We start from the raw sequence: 22,613 nt of genomic DNA on the forward strand, positions 1-22,613 counted from the left end.
TGGCTCACATCTATTTTAGACTTTCAGATTTACAAAGTGCTTTTTTCACAACTATTCTCTTAGATAGATGGAACCTTGGATAGAGTAACAGACCTAGAATCAGGAAGATCTGAGTTCATATGTGGCCTCCAACACTTAACCATCCATGTGACCCTGGGCAAGTCATTTAACCCTGTCTGCCTCAGTTTCATTATCTGTAAAAATGAGCTGCAGTGGGAAATGGTAAACCACTCCAGTGTCTGGAGCCAAGAAAACCTGAAATGGAGTCACAAAGTGTCAGACACAATTGGAAAAATGACTAAACAACAACAGCAACAAAATATGTAGTATAAGTGTAACCATTAAGGGCTGGACTTGTGATTTAATCAGTATAGGAACTCCCTGCTGAGGAAATGATTTCCATCAATGCAGGTCAGCGATTTCTTTGCAATTTAATTTTCCAAAGTTGCCTAGAAGCCTTAGAGGCTAACTAACTTAACAGGAGTCTTGTAGGAGAGAAGGCTGTGTTAGGCGGGATAAGAATGTTCTTTTAAAAACCCAATATGGTGATAATTTAAGGATATCATAATGCCAGTCCATAGAGTTAATAGAATTTCCATAGATTATGGGGTATACAGGTATATCAATGGTCTTTGGAGAACAGAATGTATATTCCCAAATTCTGTTGGAACAAACTCACTTACTTTACAATCCACTCTGAACTCCTTCCCTGTGGATTATCCATAACCAATATTTAATCTCAAAATGGGTTTGCTTTGCCTCCCAGCATGGTTCTGGACCACTTCCATGCACTGTTGGTATGAGCTCAAGCAATAAAATCTCATTTTAACATCAGCTAGGACTTGGCATCCTTAGGGAAGAAGATTTGCCAAATCATATGATATAGGCCTAAGAAAACAGAAATGATTCAAGAGCTCTCTGTGATACCGCTCCCTTCCATCAATACATTAAGTAGACAACTGAGTCTAATAATTTGCGTAGATCTAAAATATAACTTAGTTGTTGTTTGCTCTAGAAGTGATCAGAGACCTGTGTGCTTTTGAGGATTTGATAAAATGGAAGGCTCTTCCTTGAAGATGATAAATCAGGAATCGGGGCAGAAGGAATGGGAAAGAACAAGGATGGGAATCATGCGATCATATATATAGAGCTATGGCTTGGATGCCATAGAGTATAAATGCCTCATTTTACAAAAGAAGAAACTAAGACTAGAAAGACTAAATGATTTTCCTATAGTACATGAGTGATTTTCCCTTGATTAAGGGACACTGAAGGAATTCAAATTCCAAAAGCTTTGCTCTTTCCACTAAGTCACCACAGACTAGTTCTGTTTGTATCTTCTTATAAGGAGAGAGAGCAGCTGTTGTCTTAGCTCCTGGATGGAGCCTGCCTGGTAGTCAGGCATCCTGAGAATGTGCTCCATTTGCTTTAGGGATTGTAATTGGGTCCTTTGTCTGCATCTTTTGTCCCCCTTCTGTCTTCCGGCAGACGCTTATTCAGTCTCTTCGGGTGAAAATGGAGGCAAGTCAGAGTCTGTGGCCAATCTCCAACCTCAGTCATCCTTAAACTCCATCCAGAGCTCTCCAGGTCCCAAACGTTCCACCAACACCCTCAAGAAATGGTTGACTAGTCCCGTGCGCAGACTCAACAGTGGCAAAGCCGAGAGCAATATCAAAAAGCAAAAGAAAGTACGAGATGGCCGGAAAAGTTTCGATCTGGGATCTCCCAAGACTGGCGATGAAACTACCCCCCAGGGAGACAGTGCTGATGAGGTACTTACTTTGTGCTTCCTAAGGTTCTCTGATGGAAAGGGGCCCACCGGTGAGGAAGAGAGGGGAGGTGCGACTTGGGGTCCTCCTTAGTTTCAGCCTTCATACTCTCTCTACCATCTGCCATGATTCTATGATTAATGGTGCTTTCTTGGTTGTAGAAGAGCAAGAAAGGCTGGGGTGAAGATGAGCCTGATGAAGAATCCCACACACCACTTCCTCCTCCAATGAAAATCTTTGACAATGACCCTACTCAGGATGAAATGGTAGGTTCTCTTGGCCACCTCCATGCATGATGGAGCAGGTGTTTGTTCTCCTTTGTGATGTTTATTTGTAGCATCTTTTTCTCACCTTCATCCCCTTGCAGTTATAAACTGTGACCCTTCTAGGTCCTGCCCATGATAGATTCAAGGTTAGACCTGTATTGGATTATAAAGTTGGTTCTCTTTTGACTAACCCATTAAGAGAGTTCTGACCTGACATTCCATGGTGTGGACCCTTCAGATAAGCCCGTATCATCTTTGTCCAGGAACAACAGGGTGATGCTTCTGGATGTGTCAGCAACAGCAACTGAAATTAAAAGGAGCTCTCTGCAGCAAAAGTGTCAAATATAAGGCTCGAATGTGGCACACAACACTCTTGAGTGTGGCCCAAATCAGATTAAAATATAGTTCCTGTCTAATTTCAATGTGGTAGTAAAGAAATAAAAATAAATAAATGCAGGAACATGTGTGGTTTTCTAAGTCAATAAGCAGCCCACAAGGATTCTTATTTATGATTTGGTGGCCCTGTTTCTAATTGAGTTGGCAATACTGCTCTAAAGGTCTAAGTCCAAGGAAAACCAGATTGGGATGCATATGGCTCTCAAGACCTAGAGGCATCTATGTAGATTTCATTCCATGATGCTGTATTTTCCACTCCAAACTTTAAACTCTCCTCCCCAAAAGACTGGCCATCAAATGGTCTGAGGGATTTTTTTAGTTATAGCCATTTCCAAAGATTATCCAAGGCCCATCCATATTGGTGAGGTGGAATACCCACACCAAGGAGTAATTTACTAATCTTTGAATGATGAAATTAAACCCAAATTATAATAACAAAAATATTAGTCTAAAATATATAATTAGTTATTGTCATTCAGGACAAGTGTAATCACTCTCTACCCAAATCATGCTCTGAAAGACTTACTTGGGTGGGGAAGAAGGAAGTGGAGGACAGAGAAGTTAATTAATAGAAGGACCAAAATTTAAGAATATCTCAAAGAGCCAAACTGCATTAATTGATATAATGCACTTTTTAAAAAATCCATAAGACAAAATAGAGATTATAGAATCAAAATTTTAATTTCAAAATAAAATGATAACATCTACTTGTAATTATTTGTATTTTAAGTAGGCTTGTATAGGCAGGAGAAATTATAGTGAATCTTAGTAAAATTATTATTTTTAAAATTTTCTATCAATTAACATGCTTGATCCTTCTAATAATAATCCAAGGGTGCACTAGGACAGTGATGCTGGGCCAAGGTGAAAAACTGAAATATTTTAAAGAAGAATTCTCCCCTCCCCAAGAATCTTCATTTTTAAGAAGAACTGAAGTTCATTATTGAACTGAAAATAGATAATTTTGATTATATTGACTTTAAAAGTTTTTTTTTTTTTTTTTTTTTTACAAACAAGACCAATGCAAGAATCTTTACTTTGCATAATTAAGGGGTCCATTCAGGTGGTAAAGACTCCATTATGGCAGATAGGTCAGTGTTTTCCTTCTGGGCTTCTTTAAATGTGGCTACTTTGCATCAAGTGACTTAGCCATTACCAATTGCCAAGAATTGGAGTAGCTGGAAGTCCAGGTACTAACCCTTAGCCTGTGGATTAGCTGCCTTGTTTTTCTCGTTGCTAGTTCTTCAACTGAGTAGTTTCATATTGCTGTTGTGTCATTGATTTTATGTGTGTATGTGTAATTCATAAACAGAATTCCAAATCCTCCCTCTGGGTGAGAGAAGCATGGGGTCCTCTAGGACCCTAGAATGGGAAACTATGACTTCAGTTTTGATTTTTTTGGTTTTTTACTTTCATTTCATTGTTTTCACCATGTGCAATTTTGTTGGCTTACTTTGCCATTGTTCTTGGTTTTCCTTACTCCTCAGACATCTTCTTGACTACTTGGTGGCTTCTATCTTGATTGAGATTATTGTGTCTCATTGATCTTGATTTAATTCACATGAAGCCACCTTAGGTTTATTGACAGCTGTCTCTTGCATTCTCATGACATTCCCACCCTTGCTTTGTTTCTTTCTGCTTGTCATTTAAGTTTATCTGTGTCATTTCCCATTGCTCCAGATAGAAGCCCCTCACTTATCCATCAATGAGTGAGCACTGGGGTTCATCTTCTAGGAAAGACATAATTTTCTACTCTGCACAGATTCCTAGTTTTCCTCCTAAGGATTTATTTTAACAAGGATTAAAGGGTTACAGGGATAAAATGTGTGTGATAAGGAAACAGGATCAAGGAGGCTAGGTGATACTCCTGATTTCCCCTTACCCTCAATCAAAAATATTTTTCTTTTTGCTTTAGGCCTTGGACTTACACTAACTTGACTAGGTTTGCTCTTACCTTTCCAAAGACTGGTCCTTGTAAAATGTTCTGTAAACAGATAGATGATATCAACACTGATGTCCCATTATTTTCCATTCCAGATGATCTTTCTGCAATTAGCCACCATCTTGCATTAAAGAGCCGAAGTTCACTGGCCTAAACTCTCTTCTTCGAATTCTTTCCAACATGGCTTGTTTGGGAGGAAGGGATGTTTTGTTTCTAGGTAATATTTGGAATAAAATATTACCTAGAATTGAAACTATCCTTCTCTTCAACCCCAATGAAAAAAAAATGTACAATTCCTCTCTAAGAAAGTTACATGAGATTCAGGCTTCCATGGGGACCTCTTTTAGGACCTACTAACATTTTTAGTTTCTATATTTCTTTTTTGTACAAAAAAGATGAAAAATTGAGTAGTTTTAGGTGATATGGCCCTTGGGATGATTAAAACTTAAAAATATATACACACACAGGGTTAATTCTCTTCCCCCTCAAAAATAAATAGAAATAAGAGAAAAAGCATATGTTCTCCCTCAGTGAGAGCAGGAGTCCCTGAGGAATAGTGAGTTTCTCCAGACTGCTGGCATAATAGCCAGATACAGTGGATTTCTTTTGCATGTGTTTATTTTTTTATTTTTAAAGATATTTTATTGATCTCTTTTGTTTTTAAATCACCTTCATTTCCAAATTCATTTCTCCCTTCTCCCTCACCATTCTTTAAAAACATAATAAAAGAGGAAAATAAAGGCATTTCAAAAAACCAGCTAACATATCAGCTACATCTGATCATATCTGTAATATTCCACACTCAGTTTCTCTAACTCAGCAAAAAAACAAAAACAAAAAAAAAACAAGATGAAGGTATTTTTTTTTTTTAACTCTTCTCTGGGACCAAATTTGGCTATAATTATGCAGCATTCAGTTTCATTTTTTAAAAAACATAGCAATGGCCTTGTACTACCCTTTCCTGTAGTTGAAGAATGAAGTGGTCATGAGCTTAGCACATGTACCACAATCAAACATTCCTCACTGCACCCCCAAAAGCCGCATCTACCTTCTTTTATTCCTGCTGTGGATTTTGGAAGATGACTGGCATAGGAATAAGATGCACTGCTGTTAAAAGTCAGATTTTCCTTTCAAAGCTCAGACTTAAATTTTAGATACCACCTTAGCCCTCTTCCCATTCACCCCTCTCAAAATTTAATGCTGCAGAAATTTATGGGGTGAGGTTTTCTGCTTTTGAAAATAAAAATAAGGAATGCAGAGTTCCAAAGTCTGACAGATAAGTCAGTTGGGGACAAGTGGAACTTGGGAGCTGGGAGAACAGACCTCAGTTCTGCCAGATGATAATTGATTTCTGCTTGTGTAACATCCCAGCTCACTCTAGGACTGTGTTTGCACACAGAACACTGCAAGATGCTTCTCTCCAGGCGAGCCCTAGGTGCTATTCATGTTGCTAGAGACTACTGTGAAAATGACCTCAGTACTCCCCTGGATTCCTTCCTTCCTTATCTTCCCTCCCCCAGATCTAATCAGTCATCAAGCTTGGGTTTGTTTGTTTTTTTTATTCCTCACACTTTTTTCCTTCAAATCTCTCCTTTCCCTTTCTTTCTCTTTGCTACCATCCTTCTTCAGTCTCATGTCATCTCTCACCTAGACTATTCCTATCTCTTCTCTACCTTCCCTTCCCATTTATTTGGAACCCTACTATTTGATTAGTTTTGCTAAAGGAAAAAAAAAAGTGCTGCTTTGCCTGTGTTAGTCCCCTGAAAAGAAAATTTTACTGACTCCCGTTGTACATGATAAAGTTCTGAATGTTTCATTCAAGGCTGATTTCAGCCACATTTCCAAACTAATTTCTGTTCTGCTCCTCCTGTGTGAGCCCTCAAATGCAGCCAGGCAGACATTTCACTTTCCTAGGGACATATCTTATACTTTATTCCCTAAAGAAGCCCAATTCTAGGTATTGAGGAATAGAAATGTAGCCATGTTTTCCTTAAATCTAAATCTACAGTATTTATTGTTGAGGAGCAAAATGGCAGAGTAAACAGAAAGCTAACCTTAGAACCTGGAGAACTTATATACTGACTGCCTGAATGATGCTGCTGGACAAATCACTTAAACTCATAGAGCCCTAAGAAACATGGTGAGTGCATGTTTCAGAGCAGGCACATCCTGCGTTGATAAAGAGATTTATCCGGGGATTCCTCATACCAGTTCTCTCAAAGGTCCAATCTCTATTCATATAGCCAAAGAACCCACATAATTTGAGTATCTGGAAGAGTAGAAGGTCCTTCAAGTGAGTTACAGCAAGTCTGAACTAGTCTGTGAGATATTACACCTTCCATAGAAGAACTAGTGCAATCCACTTCATTTCTTTTCTATTTGGGAGTCAATAAGAACATAGAAATTTTTACCTTTCCCCCTGTGGAGGGGTAGTGGGAAGAAATATGGAGAGGTAGGGAGACAGCATACAGCATGTGTTTGCTCCTACTGAGGCATTTGACCAGTGTCTATCTCCAGAAACTTAGCTGGGTCCATTCATAGCTCAGGCCAGATTGTGGGTCTAAATCTGAAAGAAACCCTCAGTGGCCATCAATCCCAACTTCCCTGCCTTTTGTAGAGTTCCTAAGGAAACTGAGGTCAAGGATTATTAAGTGATCTGTCAGATGTCTCATGAGGAGTATCAAAAATGGCATTTGGATCCAGAGCCTCTCACTTCAGAGTTGTGTTTCTTTCAGTGTCAGTGATATCGGATGGACACATCCTCAGAATCCCAGGCTGCTAAGGCAGTGTTGACAACCTCACTGCTGCTCTCTCCTCCCTGAACATGGCTCATTGCTCCCCAGAGGAGTTCAGCTTCTAGAGATGGGCAGTGTGAATGGCCCTCCTTTATTTCCAGGATAATTCAAGAACTCATCTCCCTTGGCTCCTACTGGAGCCATTGTGGGGTGGAGAGTGGGGGGGCGGGGGGGAGAGGGGAGGGTCTATGGGAGGTTACAGTCCTTATTCTTGCTGTTGCTGGTTGACTGAGGAAGCTGCTGGCAAACTCCCCTGACCTATAAATTGGGCAGTGACCTATCTCCATACTGTGCTGTGTGGTCTGCATGTGGCTTTCTGTGGCTTGCTCTTTTTCTCCCATCCTTTTCCTTTCCAAAGTGCAGTCCTGCTCCTCCCTTCCTAATTGCTCTTCCTTGTCTCTTGCTAATTTGCTTTTCCTTTGCCACCCCACTGTCTTGCAGTCCTCCTCTTTGCTAGCAGCCCGGCAGGGTTCTGCTGATGTTCCCACTGCTGCGGACCTTGTCAGTGCAATAGAAAAATTGGTCAAAAGTAAACTGGTAAGTGGGGGTAGGGGGGAATCCTGGAAGCAGACCTGAAGGGTGTGTGTGTGTGTGTGTGTGTGTGTGTGTGTGTGTGTGTGTGTGTGTTTGTGTGTGTATGTGTTATATGTATGTGTGTATGTATGTATGTTTTCCTCTTCCTCCTCCATCTCCTTCTCCTACTTTTCTTCTCCCCCATCTCTATCCCTTCCCTTCCCCCTTTTCATCTTTTTTCTTCCTTATTACTCTTTCTTCCCTTCTCCTCTTCATCTTTCTCTTTCTCCTCTTTCAATTTTCCCCTTCCCCTTCTCTCTCTCCTTATCTCTCTCTCTACTTCCTTTTTGTATCTCTCCCCCTCATTCCCTTCCCCCTTTCCTTTTCCCCATTTAACCTAGGATGCCTTCACTTCTCTCCTGTCTACCTCTTTACCTGTCTACTCTTCTTTTAATGTCATTCCCAGATCTCTATTCCTTCAGCTCTAACAAAGTGATGGATTCTGGAGTCATGATCTCTCACTTGCACGCGCTCTCTCTCTCTCTCTCTCTCTCTCTCTGTCTCTCTCTCTCTCTCTCTCTCTCTCTGTCTCTCTCTCTCTCTCTCTCTCTCTCTCTCTCTCTCTCTCTGTCTCTTTCTGTATCTCGGTATATATGTGTCTGTCTCTTGTGTGTCTCTCTCTGTTTATCTCTTGCCTGTCTTTTTCTGTACTTGGGGATAGAATAAATCAATGGTGACAAATATCAGATGACACATAGCTGCCTGCAATCTGGTACTGCTGAAGGTATGGCCTTTGAGAAGTCTCCCTGGATGGGCTCAGATCCCTGAGCTGATAAGGCCAAAACTACAGGTTTGATTGCTGCCAGGGCCAGTTAACATCACTTGATTTTGTTCTGGGACCACAACCTCCTCCCATCCTGGGCCCTTTTACAAATACAGGCAGTTGGTTACAAGAAGGAACAGCCAAGTGTTTGTGGGGGTGACTCAGTGGAGATACTTCTCTGCTACTGGAAAAATAGCTCCCGACATGTGGCACTGATGATTTGTCAGTAATGTCATTTTTATGAGCAAAGGATAGTATATTGGGGGAAGAAACAATGAATGGGACTCATGGCATTTGAGCATCTGCACTGGGAGGTGCTAGACAAGGGATGAGAATGTTTCCCAGAACATAGTTGTTACCCAGTTAGATATTCCCTTCTCATTTTTTCTCCAGTCCTACTTTCCATAATATTGGAGATCAATATTTAAAGATGACAAATGAATATCATTGAGACTATTCCCCTCTTCTTTTTCCCCACTTCCTTCTCCATTATCTCTAGGGAAAGGAATACACACACACACACACACACACACACACACACACACACACACACACACACGGATCAGGTGCTTCAGAGTTCCAAAATAGAATGGTTTCTTTGGGAGGTAGTGAGCTCTCTGTCACTGGGAGTCTTCAGATAAAATCTAGTTGATCTTCTGCTAAGTATGTCATAGAGAAGAGTCACATTTCAGTTCAGAGTTGGAGAAGATGAGCAGTGAAAACTCTTCAAAATCAGAGATTTGTGATTCTTTTTGGCCCTCATTAGGATGGTCATCTATGCTCGGGAGTCTCGGTACTTAGCAGTCCTATATAACTAATCCCTGTAGTCCGGGAGGGGTGATTGAAGAAGAAAGGATAGAAGTACCCCTTAGAAATTACTTTAAACTAATCATTGAATTTTACTACAGTGACTCCTCCACCCAATCCACCTCGCAAACTTTCCCAAGAATCTTTATATCATCCTCTTCATTTTTACATCCTGAAGTTTTAAGTAATTTTAGCATTTAAGGTTTCCCAGTAGCTGGATTCATAAAATTATCTCAAAGGCTTTTCATTTGCCTGCCAACATTCTGTTTCTAAGCAGGAGCCAAGAACTGCTCTGAGTACAGAATTCATTTCTTCTCAAAAGAATTCTCTTATCTCTGACTTCTCCCCTATCCTTCCCATCTCTCCCTGGGATGCCCAGCTTCTTTTCCTTCATATATTTCATGTGACAGTGAGTCATACATGACCTAGTAGCACATCTTCTGATGGCTGTATGGGTTTGATCTTTTATTGTCTAATCTTTCACAAAATCTTGTCGCCTACAAGTCGATTGTAAGTTGCCTGAGGGCAGGGCTATGTGTTAAACTTCTTTGCCTCTCTCAGAACCCTTAGAGCATTCTGCACATGGTAGACATTCAACAAATATGACTTATTGTTCCAAAGATGCTTGCCTATTTTGATCTCTTAATATCCTACTGAACATTTCTGGAGGGGGGCTCTCTTTCTTCTAAATTAGTTACACTTATTAAGCATGTGATTGGACTATTTCACGAGTCTGTTCTTACCCAACTTTTAGGACAGGGGAGAGCCTGGACATTAAGTTTAAAAAGAGAGTAGCTCCTGGCTCACTTCTGATGAATTCTTCAGGAAGGGATTCCAATCCAGTCATCAGCAAATCTTCATTAAGTGCTTTCTTTATGTGCAGCAAAATGCTTTCTTCTTTGATTTTAGGGAGTTATTCACCACACTATGTATGGAAAATTGTATTCCCAGTGCTTGGCACAGTGCCTGGCATATAGCAAATGTTTTATAAATGCCTTTTTGTTCAGTTGTTCCTCCATTCATTCCTCTAATATTTGCTCTGGATCTTCAGTTGGGAGCAACATGTGATGGAAAAGAGGGTGCTATTTCAAACCAGGTGAGACTAGAGTTCAGATTTCACCTTTGACATTTGTTAGATTTGTAAACCCAGGCACATTGTTTAACCATTGTGTGTCAGCTTTCTCATCTGCAAAATGGAGATGCCCATATAGGATGTCCCAAAAGTCTTGATGGAGTTTTCAGTTCTAACAGCTGATAAACAGCTTTTAAAGATGTTAAAGCTTATGACTTTAGAAACATCGTGTATATGTAAGTTTCATCTGCATTATTATTTCCCCATCATTTTCCCAAAGTCTAGATAAGTAGAAAACAATGAATCAAGCCCTGATTTGTATCATTTGCTGATTTCCAAGGTCTAATGCTCACATTGAAAATTTAACAATCAGCTCCTGTAAGGGAGATATGAACTGGCTCCAGCATACTCCTGAATCAGCTTCATAGGATATTTGTAAGAAGTGAATAGAAGACTATATAGAAAGCACTTTACAAATCTTAAATTTCTACATAAATGTCAGCTAAGATTATTATCTGTATTGTTAACCGGATCCAGGAAAACATGTGTTCAAGTCTTGCCCCGATATATGAAATACATATGAAATCATAGATCCAACTACCTATCTTATTATTATTACAAGCCAGAATGGCTTAAAAGGGGGAGAAGATTTTGTTCTTTCTTTTTCTTTTTTAAAACTAGTTAATTTATGTTACATTTTTTAAAAATTTTGCATGTTTGTTTTTTAAAAACTTTGTGTTCCAGATCCTTTCCCCTATCCCCACACCCGGCCCCCCATTAAGAAGCTACATGTGAAATTATAGAAGGCTTTCTTTTTTGCTCCTTTTTGTTTTCTTTTTTCTTCTCCCACCAAATATACCCATATTTTACCCACCATGAAGCAATAGAATCTAGAAAAGCAATGTCTGCCACTCCACCTACTTATAAGCAGAAACTTTCACAGGAGTTTGTCCCTTAAATTACTTTCCGTCAGTTCTTCAGCTTAAAGGCCAGGGGACTGTGCATCCCAGGAAAGGAGCAGGTAAGGAGCTTGATTGGTTTGGCCTGGTTTCCCTCTGTCTCTCTTGGCCTTCCTTGAAGATTTGCTTGGCTCAAAGAACAACGCCAAACCCTTGGTCTGAAACCTTTTTATCTGACCCCTTGACATGAAGGGAGAATTCTGTAGGATATCAAACTTGACTGAACTAGCTTTTTATCTAGAGCAGTGATTCTCAAACTTTTGTTTTCAGTATCTTTATCCTATTGAAAATTATTGAGGATCTCTCCAAAGCGTTTTTGTTTATCTGGGTTATATTTATAGACATTTACCATATTGGAAATAAAAACTATTTTTTAATTTGTAGACCCTCTAAAAGGGTTTCAGAGATGACCATACTTTGAGAATCACTGATCTAGAGAACCTTAGGGAAATAGAGACTTGGTTCATTCAACCTTTGGGCTTCAAAAATTATCTGATAGTTAATATCAGCAGGTAACTCCTCCATCATAAAATGACAGCTTTAGAGATGGGATAAACCTTAAAGGTCGTCATATCCAATCTTCTTATTTGATAAATGAGGCTAAAAGAAGGTATATTGTCTAGGATGACATAGCTAGGAAATGTCAGATGTGAGATTCAAACTTCAAATTCACCTAATTCCAATATACCTTGCTGCTACAGAAGGGTCAGAATTAATATTGGGGAATGAATAAATGAATGAACAAATGAATGCAAAAAGTCATGTATCAAGTACTTGCCACTGTACTAATAGACTTTGCCACTCCTACAGCCCATTCTTCCCACAGGTAAGTTCCTCCTAGGACTTACATTTTGAAGAAGGGCCCAGACCATTTATCCTTTATTATCTGGATTTCCCCATTGTGTTTCCTATGCTGGTCCTCCCAGCCCCACCTTTTTTACTTTTCAGTTCCCTTTATTGTGTTGATTTTTCCCATTTGAATGTAAGTCACTTGGTTATATTGATAGTCTCAGTTCTTAGCATTATACCTGGTGCACAGTAAGCACATATATGGCTATTAACTTGACTGTGTGACTTATCTTGAGACTGGATTTGAAGTCAGATCTTCCTGATTCTGAATCTAGTATCCTAGGTGCTGTACCACCTAGCAGGCTGTTAGACCTCTCTTTAAGAACCAAGGAAGGCTCCCTTAAATGCACTTCAGCGTAATCCTTCTCTGAAGGATTCACTTCACCGTACCCCAGAGTCCCTGTTTAATCAGCCCTGATGGGGGATCTCTCTCACATGCTTGGTCTTGCCTCAGTGTTTTGACTTACTAAAGCAAAAGGAGCCTTCTCACCAGCAGACCAGCTGGAGAGTGAGAAACCAGCACCCTTTCCTTCATTTTCCCATCCACTTCCTTCTTTGTCCTTATCAACAGTATAAGGAGGTAATCTATGGTTTCTTTCTCCTATGGATTTGGAACTCCTTGAGAAGATCACATTATCTTTGTTTCTCTTTCTCTCTAAACAGTGCTTGTCCCAGATGCTAAATATGTACATGGATGATTGGGAGGTAGGATCATGGGATCTCAGACCATCAAGTCCATCCCATCCCTTTCATTTTAAAGATAAAAAAACTGAAGTTTAGGAAAGAAAGATTATCTGCCCAAAGATATTCAGGCAGTGTTTGGAAAGGGAGTGTTGTCTTGCAGCAAGGAGAACTTTCAACTGAAGAGTCAGGAGAAGGACTTGTAATCTCAGCTCTGCCTCTCTCCTTTGTGACTTTGGATAAGACACTTGTCCAGTCTGGGGCTTAATTTCTGAAAGGTTTGAATCAGATAGCCTCTCACTCTTTTCTACCTTTAATGTTCTGTGACTTGGGGCTTTGTAGCAGAAAAGCTATATAAAGTACTCTTTGTTCTTTCAGAGGTAGTAAGAGTAGCAAGAGGCAATGTTTTTACATGGTTCACTTAGTGGGAAATCACACCCTGTTCCCCTAGAGTTTCTGCACTGTTTAAGATGGTACACAGGCTGAGTCTCAGTTCCCATGGAAATCCCACGTAGCTCTTTTTTTTTTTTTAACTTTTGGTCTGGAACCCCAGGAGTTCCCCTTCCTCACCATTATCTCTCCTCTGACATGGACATTGAACCACTAGAGAGAAAACTGGCCTGTGGCAGGGAAACCACATCCTAGACTTGATTCTTATTTCCACAAGTGACACAACAGTGTCTCTAAATCATCTGATGATAATCGTACACCCCAGGCCAGTCTCAGAATTGTCCCAGGTGGAGCATGTGCTCTGTTCTAGTATGGTTTTTCCTCGTTTGGAGATATAACATGTCTTTATGTTGTATCTGTTTTTGTATCCCTCATAGTACCCTAGTATAAAGCCTAGTATAAATGCATTTGTCTTGAATTGAATTGTTTTTAGCCAAGAAATCCTGTCTTCTCTTATCTTCCTGGTCTTCTCCTTTTGAAAAAGCTTCTCTTCCCAAAAATATCCTGATAGACCGAAGGAAAATAGAAGTAGGTGTGCCTGGTTATATATTTATTCTTTCTTCTCTGAATCTACATGAATTGTCTCATTAAGTAGCGAGTAAAGTTGCTTCAAAAGATATATGTCTTTAGGAGCTGAGTTAATTTGAGCCTATGAGGAAATAACTCAGAGAAGAAATAGGTACAGCACTACCAACTGAATCTTATTTATTGTTTCTGAGAAGCTGTGGATCACAGTTTCCCTTTTATTAGAAAAAGGAAGATGCTGAGACCAAGAAACATTAAGTAATTTGTCCCTAGTAACTCAGGGACCCTAGTAGTAACCCTAGTGTTCTTAGGATTTGAATGTAGGCAGTAGGGATTGGGGTTGGGGGGGGGAACCTCTCTAAAAACCCAACATCCTAGGTCTGCCTGGGATGCAGCCCTTCATCCTCTTACCATTCATAGGTATTTTAGATTCTGTTAGAATTTCCTGATCTCAAGTTAAACAAAATCCCTCTGTTCTTATTTTTTCCCCCTTTCTTTTGGGTCCAGATCTATAACTTCAATTGTGTACAAAAATCCCATTATGGAAACTCCCTCCACCAATGCAGATCAATTACATTGCTGCCTGGAGGCATTTAGAGATTAAGTGTTCTGCCCTCGGGTCATATCTAGTATTTGTCAGAGGTGGGATCCCAGGCTATCTGGCTCTGATAGCAACCTTCTATTCACTAGGCCCTTAATTTCCCTTTAATTTGCCCAATTCACTTTAATTTAACCAGTAGTCCTAATTCATGTCTATGAACTACTTTTAAGGTATTTCAAGATATTTCTTCCCAACAACCTTGTGAGAGTACTTGTACTCTCTCTGTTTTACAGATGAAGCAATAAAGGCTCAATGGAGATTAATTGACTTTTCTAGGGACAAAAATTCAACACTGGGGTTTTATTCTCCAAATCTAAGGTTCTTTCTCCTATATCGTAAGACCTGCTCTTTCAAGAGGTTTGTTTTTTTTTTTTTAATGAATCCATTTTATTTTGACATATATTACTAGATATTTATCAGCCAACATTTATAAAAACATTTCTTGTAAATAGTTAAATGAAATTGCTGAATAGCATAACTGATCCTTAGGGTGCAGGTCACTTTCCATTTTTGTACTTGACCTAGCATGAACAGAAATGAAGAATGTGTATTTTAACATATATAGTATGGTCAGTATGGTCCCCATGTGGGCTCCTGTGTTGGACCTTGAGTCTTATTGCCCTTTAACAATATATTTATATTATTGTAGTGTGTGTGTGTGTGTGTGTGTGTGTGTGTGTTTAGCTTCCTTCACTGACATCACTTCATATTAGTATGTCAGCGTTTCTCTGCATTCGACATACTTTTCATACCTTATTCTATGATTCCCCCGCCCATTGCATTCACATAATACAGTTTAACCATTTCTCATTGATTGGACACCTTTTACTCCCAGCCTTTGAGTATTACAGTGCTGCTTTGAATATTTTTATATGTAATAATCATTTTTGTCATGAATTTCCTTGAGAGTCAAAACCAGTAAAGAATCTTTGGGTTAAATGGGAGGGAAATTTTAGTAACATTTCTTGCATAATCCCAAAATGATTTCTCAAACAGATTAATTCACAGCTTCTTCAGCAGTGAATTAGGATGTTTCCCTTCCCAGCAATGATGAATTTTCTAGTCTTTTACCTTCTTTACCATTTTCATTGGTGTGAGGTGATAATTCAAGTTGTTATAATTTGTATTTCTCTGCCTAATGATGATTGTGAAAAGGTTTTCAGATGGTTGTTAATAGGTTACATTTATTCTTTTGAAAATTGTTCCATCGTTGTTGGGGAATGTGTCTTTATATAAGAGATAAATGGCAATTCCCTATAGATTTTTGGAAGTCAGACATTTTATCATAGATATTTAATGCAAGAACTTTTCCCATTTGTATAATTTCATTCTAATTCTAGCTATATTGATTTTATCCATGAAAAAGCTTTTTGCCTTTATATAATCAAGTGTCTACTTCATCTCTTGTAAAGGATAAAAGCTTTCAAAAATATTTTATGCTTTTAAAGAAGTTGCTTCTTTGTAACCCTTCTTTGTAATAACCAGGTGCTTTGAAGCAAAGCAAACTACTACATGGACCCAGTCTGCCAACTTGGGCTTCATTACACTTCTATTGTCTACAACTTTTTACTCTGAGGTGGGGGTGGAGGGGCAAGTCTCATTAGTTTTCTGGAAGGAAAAAAATGTACTTTTTGTACTTTTGTAAACAAAAGAAACTAGATCATGAAAAAAAAAAGGAGAATGGGATTCAAATTTAATCCTAAAATAACTTTAATCTAACCAAATAGTGACAAACACAACTTCTCAGCCTTTTATTCTGAGCCTTTATTTCTTGGTCCAAATCTTCTCCAAAGAACTCCATTTGAAGATAACACTTCTGTATCTGGACCCCAAAAGATTCTTGCCCAAAGCTTGGGATGACCTGGGGCAGCATTAACCTGAGAAAAATTCATGTAGCCTCTTTCTTGGAAGTCTTTCTCTCCAGCCTTTGATGTTCTGATGATGACTGATTTCCCTGCCCTGGCCAACATTCGATTATTCTACAAACCCACTCTTCGGGCTAGCCCTCCCCTTAGGGTGAAAATTTTTCCTTGACCTAGATTATTGATTCTGTGCAGGTTGTCCTGATGACTCATGGTCATCCTTAGGAATTAAAGTAGTCTGTTAAAAACTCATCCTAAAGTTTTATAAGACTTTATAAGTTTTTATAAGACTTTTATATATTTTATATTTTTTCTAAGACTTATAAGACTTTATAAGTTTTACATCATAAGACTTTTAACAGGCAGTTTTTAAAAATATGGGCAATATCCACTCATACTAATATCTTGTGATTCCATAACCTTGGGTCATTTAACTTGGAGAAAGATCACTGAAAAGGAAAAAGAATCTTGGATAGTTTTAGGATCCTAGTAGTATTGTGATTTAGATCAAGAAGAAAACTGGGATGTTTCCATTAGAGGAGAGGAGAGGAGAGACAATGGCAAGATGATGGTGCTTTAACTTGCCTGGCACATGCTACCTCATGTCTCTCCCTCTGGTTGCCTTGCAAACAAGGCCATGAGATCAAGACAGACCCAAAGTGATTTGACCAAGATCACAAAGCCATCCTAGGACCTTAGAAGAGCCCTCAGAGGTCATCTAATCTATCCCCTATCTGATTTGTTCAGCCATTTTCAATCCTGTTTGACTCCCCATGACCCCATACAGGTTTTGTTGGCAGAGATACCAACATGGTCCTTCTGCAGCTCCTTTTACAGATGAGGGAACTGAGGCACACAGGATTAAGTGACTTGCCCAGGATACCAGAGCTAATAAGCCAATCTGCGACTGGCTTTGAATTCAGGTCTTTCTGATTCCAAGCCCAGTGCTTGACCCACTGCACCCCCTATTTGCGCCATCTGCTATGGAACAATCCTTTAAATGTTTAAAGGTAGCAATCACTTCCCTACTCTCCCCAAAACTGGCATAGTTTGGAGTAGATCCTGTGCCTTCTAATTCCAAAGTCTGTATTCTTTCTACCATCTCATACTTCTCTCAAAAAGCAGTAAAATTGCAAAGATAAAAATGTCAAAAGTTACTCAGAAGGTTCTAACTCTAGTGTTGCACAGAGGAGAACCACATTCAAATAGGCTACAACATATGTGGGAATTGTTTGACTCTATGGCAGCTACCCAGAAAATTTTATACTTGTAAGGAGATGATACCATAGCAGAAGAGCACCTAAAAAAGCTCTCAGGAGTTGATGAAAGTGTTTTTATTTGATACCTTGCTCAAGATTCAGAGAACGAGGAGGGGAAAATTAAGGGGAGCCTACTTTGAAACATATCTAATCTCTAACAAATGAATTGGCCTTTTTCTTTTTTCTTTTTTTGTTCTTTCTTCCTTTTTTTTTTTTAATTTATTGAGATATAATAACATTTAAATACAAAGTGACTCTGATGGGAGTCTTATATCAGCTGTTAACCTTTTTCTATGCCCATTAGGCATATTCCCATGATATGGAGCCAAAGGTAGATTTTGACCCCTAATAGAAGAACAGAAAGTCACTGTCACCATCTCTCATTTGCTTTCTCCACTTATATCTTACCTGTATTATGCTTAGGTTGACTCTCCCCAAATCCCATCCCCAGGGGAATATAAGATCTCTGAAGCCAGAAACTGGGCTATTTTGTTTCTTTACAACACCAGCACTTAGCATATAGTAGGTTTCATAAATACTTCTTGAATAAATTTGAGTGAAACAATTCAGGCTACTTTACATTGCTGCTTGGAAAGCATTAACCATCCTTGGTTTATTTTTGTTTGTTTCCATCTGGGCAGATTGATTATCTAAGTCTTTATTTCTATCTCTTCCTTTATGTCTTCTGGTTTTCTTTGTACATACCCTAAAGGGTCTTCTTCTTAGCTTACAAGGGAAAAAATTGAGGATAAAAGGTTTGAAATTGTTTTCTGATGTGATGTCCTGGAATGCATCTTCACTGGATTTTATTCATCCCCTTCCCCTTCTCATCATAGAGATCATCTAGGACTTTCAGCTTCTTAAACTGTAAATCCTGACTCCATATGGGCTCTCATAACTGAATGGAGGGATTGCAAAATTATGATTTATTATCAGCAAATATTTATATATCTGTTTTATATGCCTATATAATCAGAGTTGTGTTAAACTTTGTTGAGCAAAAAGGGATGCAAATGGAAAAAGTTTAAGAAGTCCTAATCTAGGTCAACGTCCTCACCTAAAAATTAAGAAACTGTGTCACAGAATCAAAATGACCAACCTAAGGTCATGCCAATAATAAGTGGTGAGATTCAAATCCAAATGCCCTGACTGCTAATCTAGCACCCCTTCCCCTGTAACATTGTGCAGGTAAAATCAACAAGACTTAGCAAGTGATTAAATGTAGGGGAAGTAAGAGTGAGTCAAAGTCCAAAGTTGCCAAACTAGGTGATTGGAAAGATGTTAGTATTTTTACCAGAAATAAGAAAATTTGGGAGGTAGGAGGATTAGAGGAGATTTAGTTGGGAAGGGGGAGATAATGAGATTTGGGGGGGATATTTTGATTTTGAGATGCCAATTGAACTAACAAATTCAGCAGAGTTGCAGGATATAAAATAAGCCCACATAAATCACTAGTATTTCTATATCTTATCAACATAGTCCATCAACAAGAGCTAGAAAGAGAAATTCCATTTAAAATAACTACATACAACATAAAATACTTGGAAATCTACTTGCCAAAATAAACCCAGTAAAGTATATTAACCCAATTACAAAACACTTTTCTGTTCCGATTTTTCCCCTCCAGGAGGGAAATTTTCTTAACTTGCAAATGGATTGGATTTAAGTGAGGCAGGGCTGTGAAAAGTCATCAACCTCATTCTCCTCCAAAGTCATCTGAGTCCAGTGGCAAGACATAGGTCAAGATAGCTGGAGATGATCCAGATGAAATGGGAGACATTGACTTTTTAAAGCTTAGGTCCTTTTCAGATTTCATTTTGTCAGTCTACAGCTATTCAGTAATTTAAGGCTAAGTAAGAAATGAAGCAAAAGATGAGCTAGTTTGCCTACTCAAAAAAAAAAAAAAATCAATCTTGGAGGGAAGACCTTCAGGGTTTCTGGCCAGAACAGAAATAATTGCTATTTATACTCTCTCAGCGCCAAGTGAGGCTTGGGCCTGGATGTATTACTGGTCAATCAGTGAGAACTAGAGTGATTTGGATCCAAGGCAAGGATGGGGAATCTTTTTTTTTTTTTCTGCCAAGGGCCATTCAGATATTTATAACATCATACATGGGTCATACAAAATTATCACCTTAAAAACTCATACAACAGGAGGTTGTTGTGCCTTCTTTTTAGCTTATCATTGCCTGTGGTTGCCTTAGCAAATGATTTCACAGGTCTTATGTGACCAGAAGGTCAATTGTTTCCCACTCCTGGTCATAGACAAGTAGCTCCATTTGAATCCCAATGGGCTTTATCAAAGCCTAATTTTTTAGAACTGTATTTCAAGAAATCATAAATGAAACTACTTGGGACAGACATTAATTGTCCCATCATTTCTCATATATATATTTGACATATATATATTTGACATATATATATATTTGACATATATATAAATTTGACATATATATATATTTGACATATATATATATAAATTTGACATATATATGTGTGTATATGTATATATACACACATATATATGTCAAATTTTTAAGAATACAAGTCAATCCCCAATTGATAATAGCCAAAAGATAACAGGAACAGATGGCACAGTAATAGATTGTAGTCGGTAAGACTTGAGTTCAAATATGGCCTCAGACAGTTATTCAGACCCTGGACAAGTCACCCAATCCTGTTTGCTCAGTTTTCTCATTTGTAAAATAAATTGGAAAAGGAAATGGTAAACCATCCCAATATCGTTGCTAAGAAAACCCTAAATAGGGTCATAAAGAGTTGGACATGACTGAAGCAACTGAACAACAAAAGATATGAGCAGAAAGTTTTCAGAAGAAAAATATCAAAGCTCTATAATCTTATAAAAAAAAGTTCTAAATCATTATTGATTGGAGAAATGTGAATTAAAACAACTCCGAATCTCTGGGACATTAATGCATTATTGGTGAAGTTTTGAACTGATCCAACCATTCTGGAGAACAACTTGGAACTATGCCCAAAGGGCTATAAAACTGTGCTTACCCTTTGATCCAGCAATACCACTATTATGTCTATATTAAAAAGATTTTAAAAACAGGAAAAGGGCAAAAATATTTATAGCAACTCTTTTTATGGTGACAAAAAAAATGGAATTTAAGCGGATGCCCAACAATTGGGAAATGGTTGAACATGTTGTGGTATATAGTTGTGATGAATTACTATTGTGCTATAAGAAGTGATGAGCAAGACACTAGGAAAAACCTAGGAAGTCTTATATGAACTGATGCAACATGAAGTGAGCAGAACTAGGAGAACATTGCATACGGTAAAAAGCAATATTATGTGATGATAATCTGTAAATGATTTAGCTATTCTCAGCAATGTTGAAATCCTAGGCAGTTCTGAAGGACTCATGATGAAAAACGCTTTCTACCTCCAAAGTAAGAACTGATAGAATCTGCATACAGATGGAAGCATGCTTCTTAAAACTTTCTTTTCCTTTTTTTTGGGGGAGGGTGTGTTTTCTTTTGCAACATGGCTAATATAGAAACATATTTTACATGACTGCACCTGTATAATCTACATCAAATTACTTGCCTTCTCAAGAAAAGGAGAGGAGAGGAAGAGGGAGAAAATTTGAAACAAAATATTTTAGAAAATAAATGTTAAAATGCTTTTTTATATATACGAAATATTTAGTGAAATAGCAAAATATTGGAGGGATCTTTCTTTGTTCCATTTTGGTTGAAACTGCAAGATACTCAACTAAAAAGCTCCAAATGGGTTGTAATTTGGGGATGGATGGAAGGTTGGATGGGGTGGGGTATGCAGTAAGAATGGCTATGAAGCAACTCTATTCCAGTATACTTTTTTCTAAGAATGTATTTCCTTCTATTTTCAGAGCCTAGAAGGAGGTTCTTACCGAGGGAGCTTGAAAGACCCCACGGGTTGTCTGAATGAAGGGATGACTCCACCTACACCACCTCGGAACCTGGAAGAGGAGCAGAAAGCCAAAGCCCTCAGGGGCAGGATGTAAGCCAATGGGGACTGAGGGCTCTGAGAGCAAGGAGAGGGAAAGTGAGACTGTTCCTTCAGCATATTCCAAAGGATAGACAAAAAAAGATGTTTTCCAGAATCAGTCACTGTGGAATAGATTCAGGTTGAGACAAGGGAGAATCTATCTAGCTCGGGGGGAGGTTCAATAAGAGGCTCTTTCAAATATCTCTTATACGTATTTGAAATAATTTATTGACATCTTTTTTTTTAAAATATGTTTTTATATGTCTCCTACCCAACAAGTTATCCTTGGAAACAATTATTTAAAAAGAGAAAAGGAAAAAAGTAGATCAGCAAAACTAGCCAACATATTTAGCTGAGTCTAATAGAACATGCAATGTTCAATATTATACACATCATGCCCTGCTATTGAAAGGCAGAGAAGAGGTACATTTTTTCCCTTCCTTCTCCAGGGCCACTTTTTTCATTATAATCACATAATGTTCAATGTAAATGGCTGAATTTGCATCAAAGTAGCTCATGTGTCTATTTTCTTTTGTTCAGTTTATTTCACTCATTTTCAATTAATAAAACTTCTTATAGTGCTCTGAATTCTTCATATTCCTTGTTTCTTATGGCATAGCAGTATTCCAGTACATTTATATATCACAATTTGTTTAACAGAAGTGAATATTCTCAATACAAGAAACTTCTAATGCCCACAGCATATAAGCATTTATTTACTAATAAGTCAAGCTGTGTACTACACAGAAGGCTCAGGGTCCCTGCTGGGCCATAGATCCAAGAAACACAATTTTCAAACCTTACCTGGGGCTACTAAGTATGTTGGCCCAGTTCTGCAGGTGTCATCCATTCCAAATAAAGTTGTCATACACTTTCATACTTTTAAATATTGAGAGAGGAAAAAAAGGAGAAAAGGGAGAAGAAGCAGGAAATAAAAGAGGAGAAAAAGAAAGAGGAGGAAGAAGAGAAGAGGGGTCAGGGAAAGGAGGAGGAGGAAGAGGATAAAGAGAAGGAGAAGAAAAACAGGAAGAGGAAGAAGAAAAAG

The 22,613-nt window shown here is 38.5% G+C and overlaps 1 protein-coding gene across 14 annotated transcripts in view; it reads left to right on the top strand.

Annotated features, from left to right (window-relative positions):
* KALRN (kalirin RhoGEF kinase) overlaps positions 1-22,613 on the top strand; it is a 927,260-nt gene that overhangs the window by 809,501 nt on the left and 95,146 nt on the right. For 9 of the 14 annotated variants that reach the window (XM_051985449.1, XM_051985462.1, XM_051985446.1 and 6 more), the window contains 4 exons: positions 1,489-1,772; positions 1,931-2,035; positions 7,610-7,705; positions 21,450-21,580. In XM_051985449.1, the coding sequence (XP_051841409.1) occupies positions 1,489-1,772; positions 1,931-2,035; positions 7,610-7,705; positions 21,450-21,580 (616 nt within the window). The remainder of the gene's footprint in view (positions 1-1,488; positions 1,773-1,930; positions 2,036-7,609; positions 7,706-21,449; positions 21,581-22,613) is intronic. The other 5 variants (XM_051985447.1, XM_051985461.1, XM_051985450.1 and 2 more) reach the window with 3 other exon arrangements.

The sequence above is a fragment of the Antechinus flavipes genome, chromosome 3 (assembly GCF_016432865.1).
Source record: "Antechinus flavipes isolate AdamAnt ecotype Samford, QLD, Australia chromosome 3, AdamAnt_v2, whole genome shotgun sequence".
Lineage (NCBI taxonomy): Eukaryota > Metazoa > Chordata > Mammalia > Dasyuromorphia > Dasyuridae > Antechinus > Antechinus flavipes.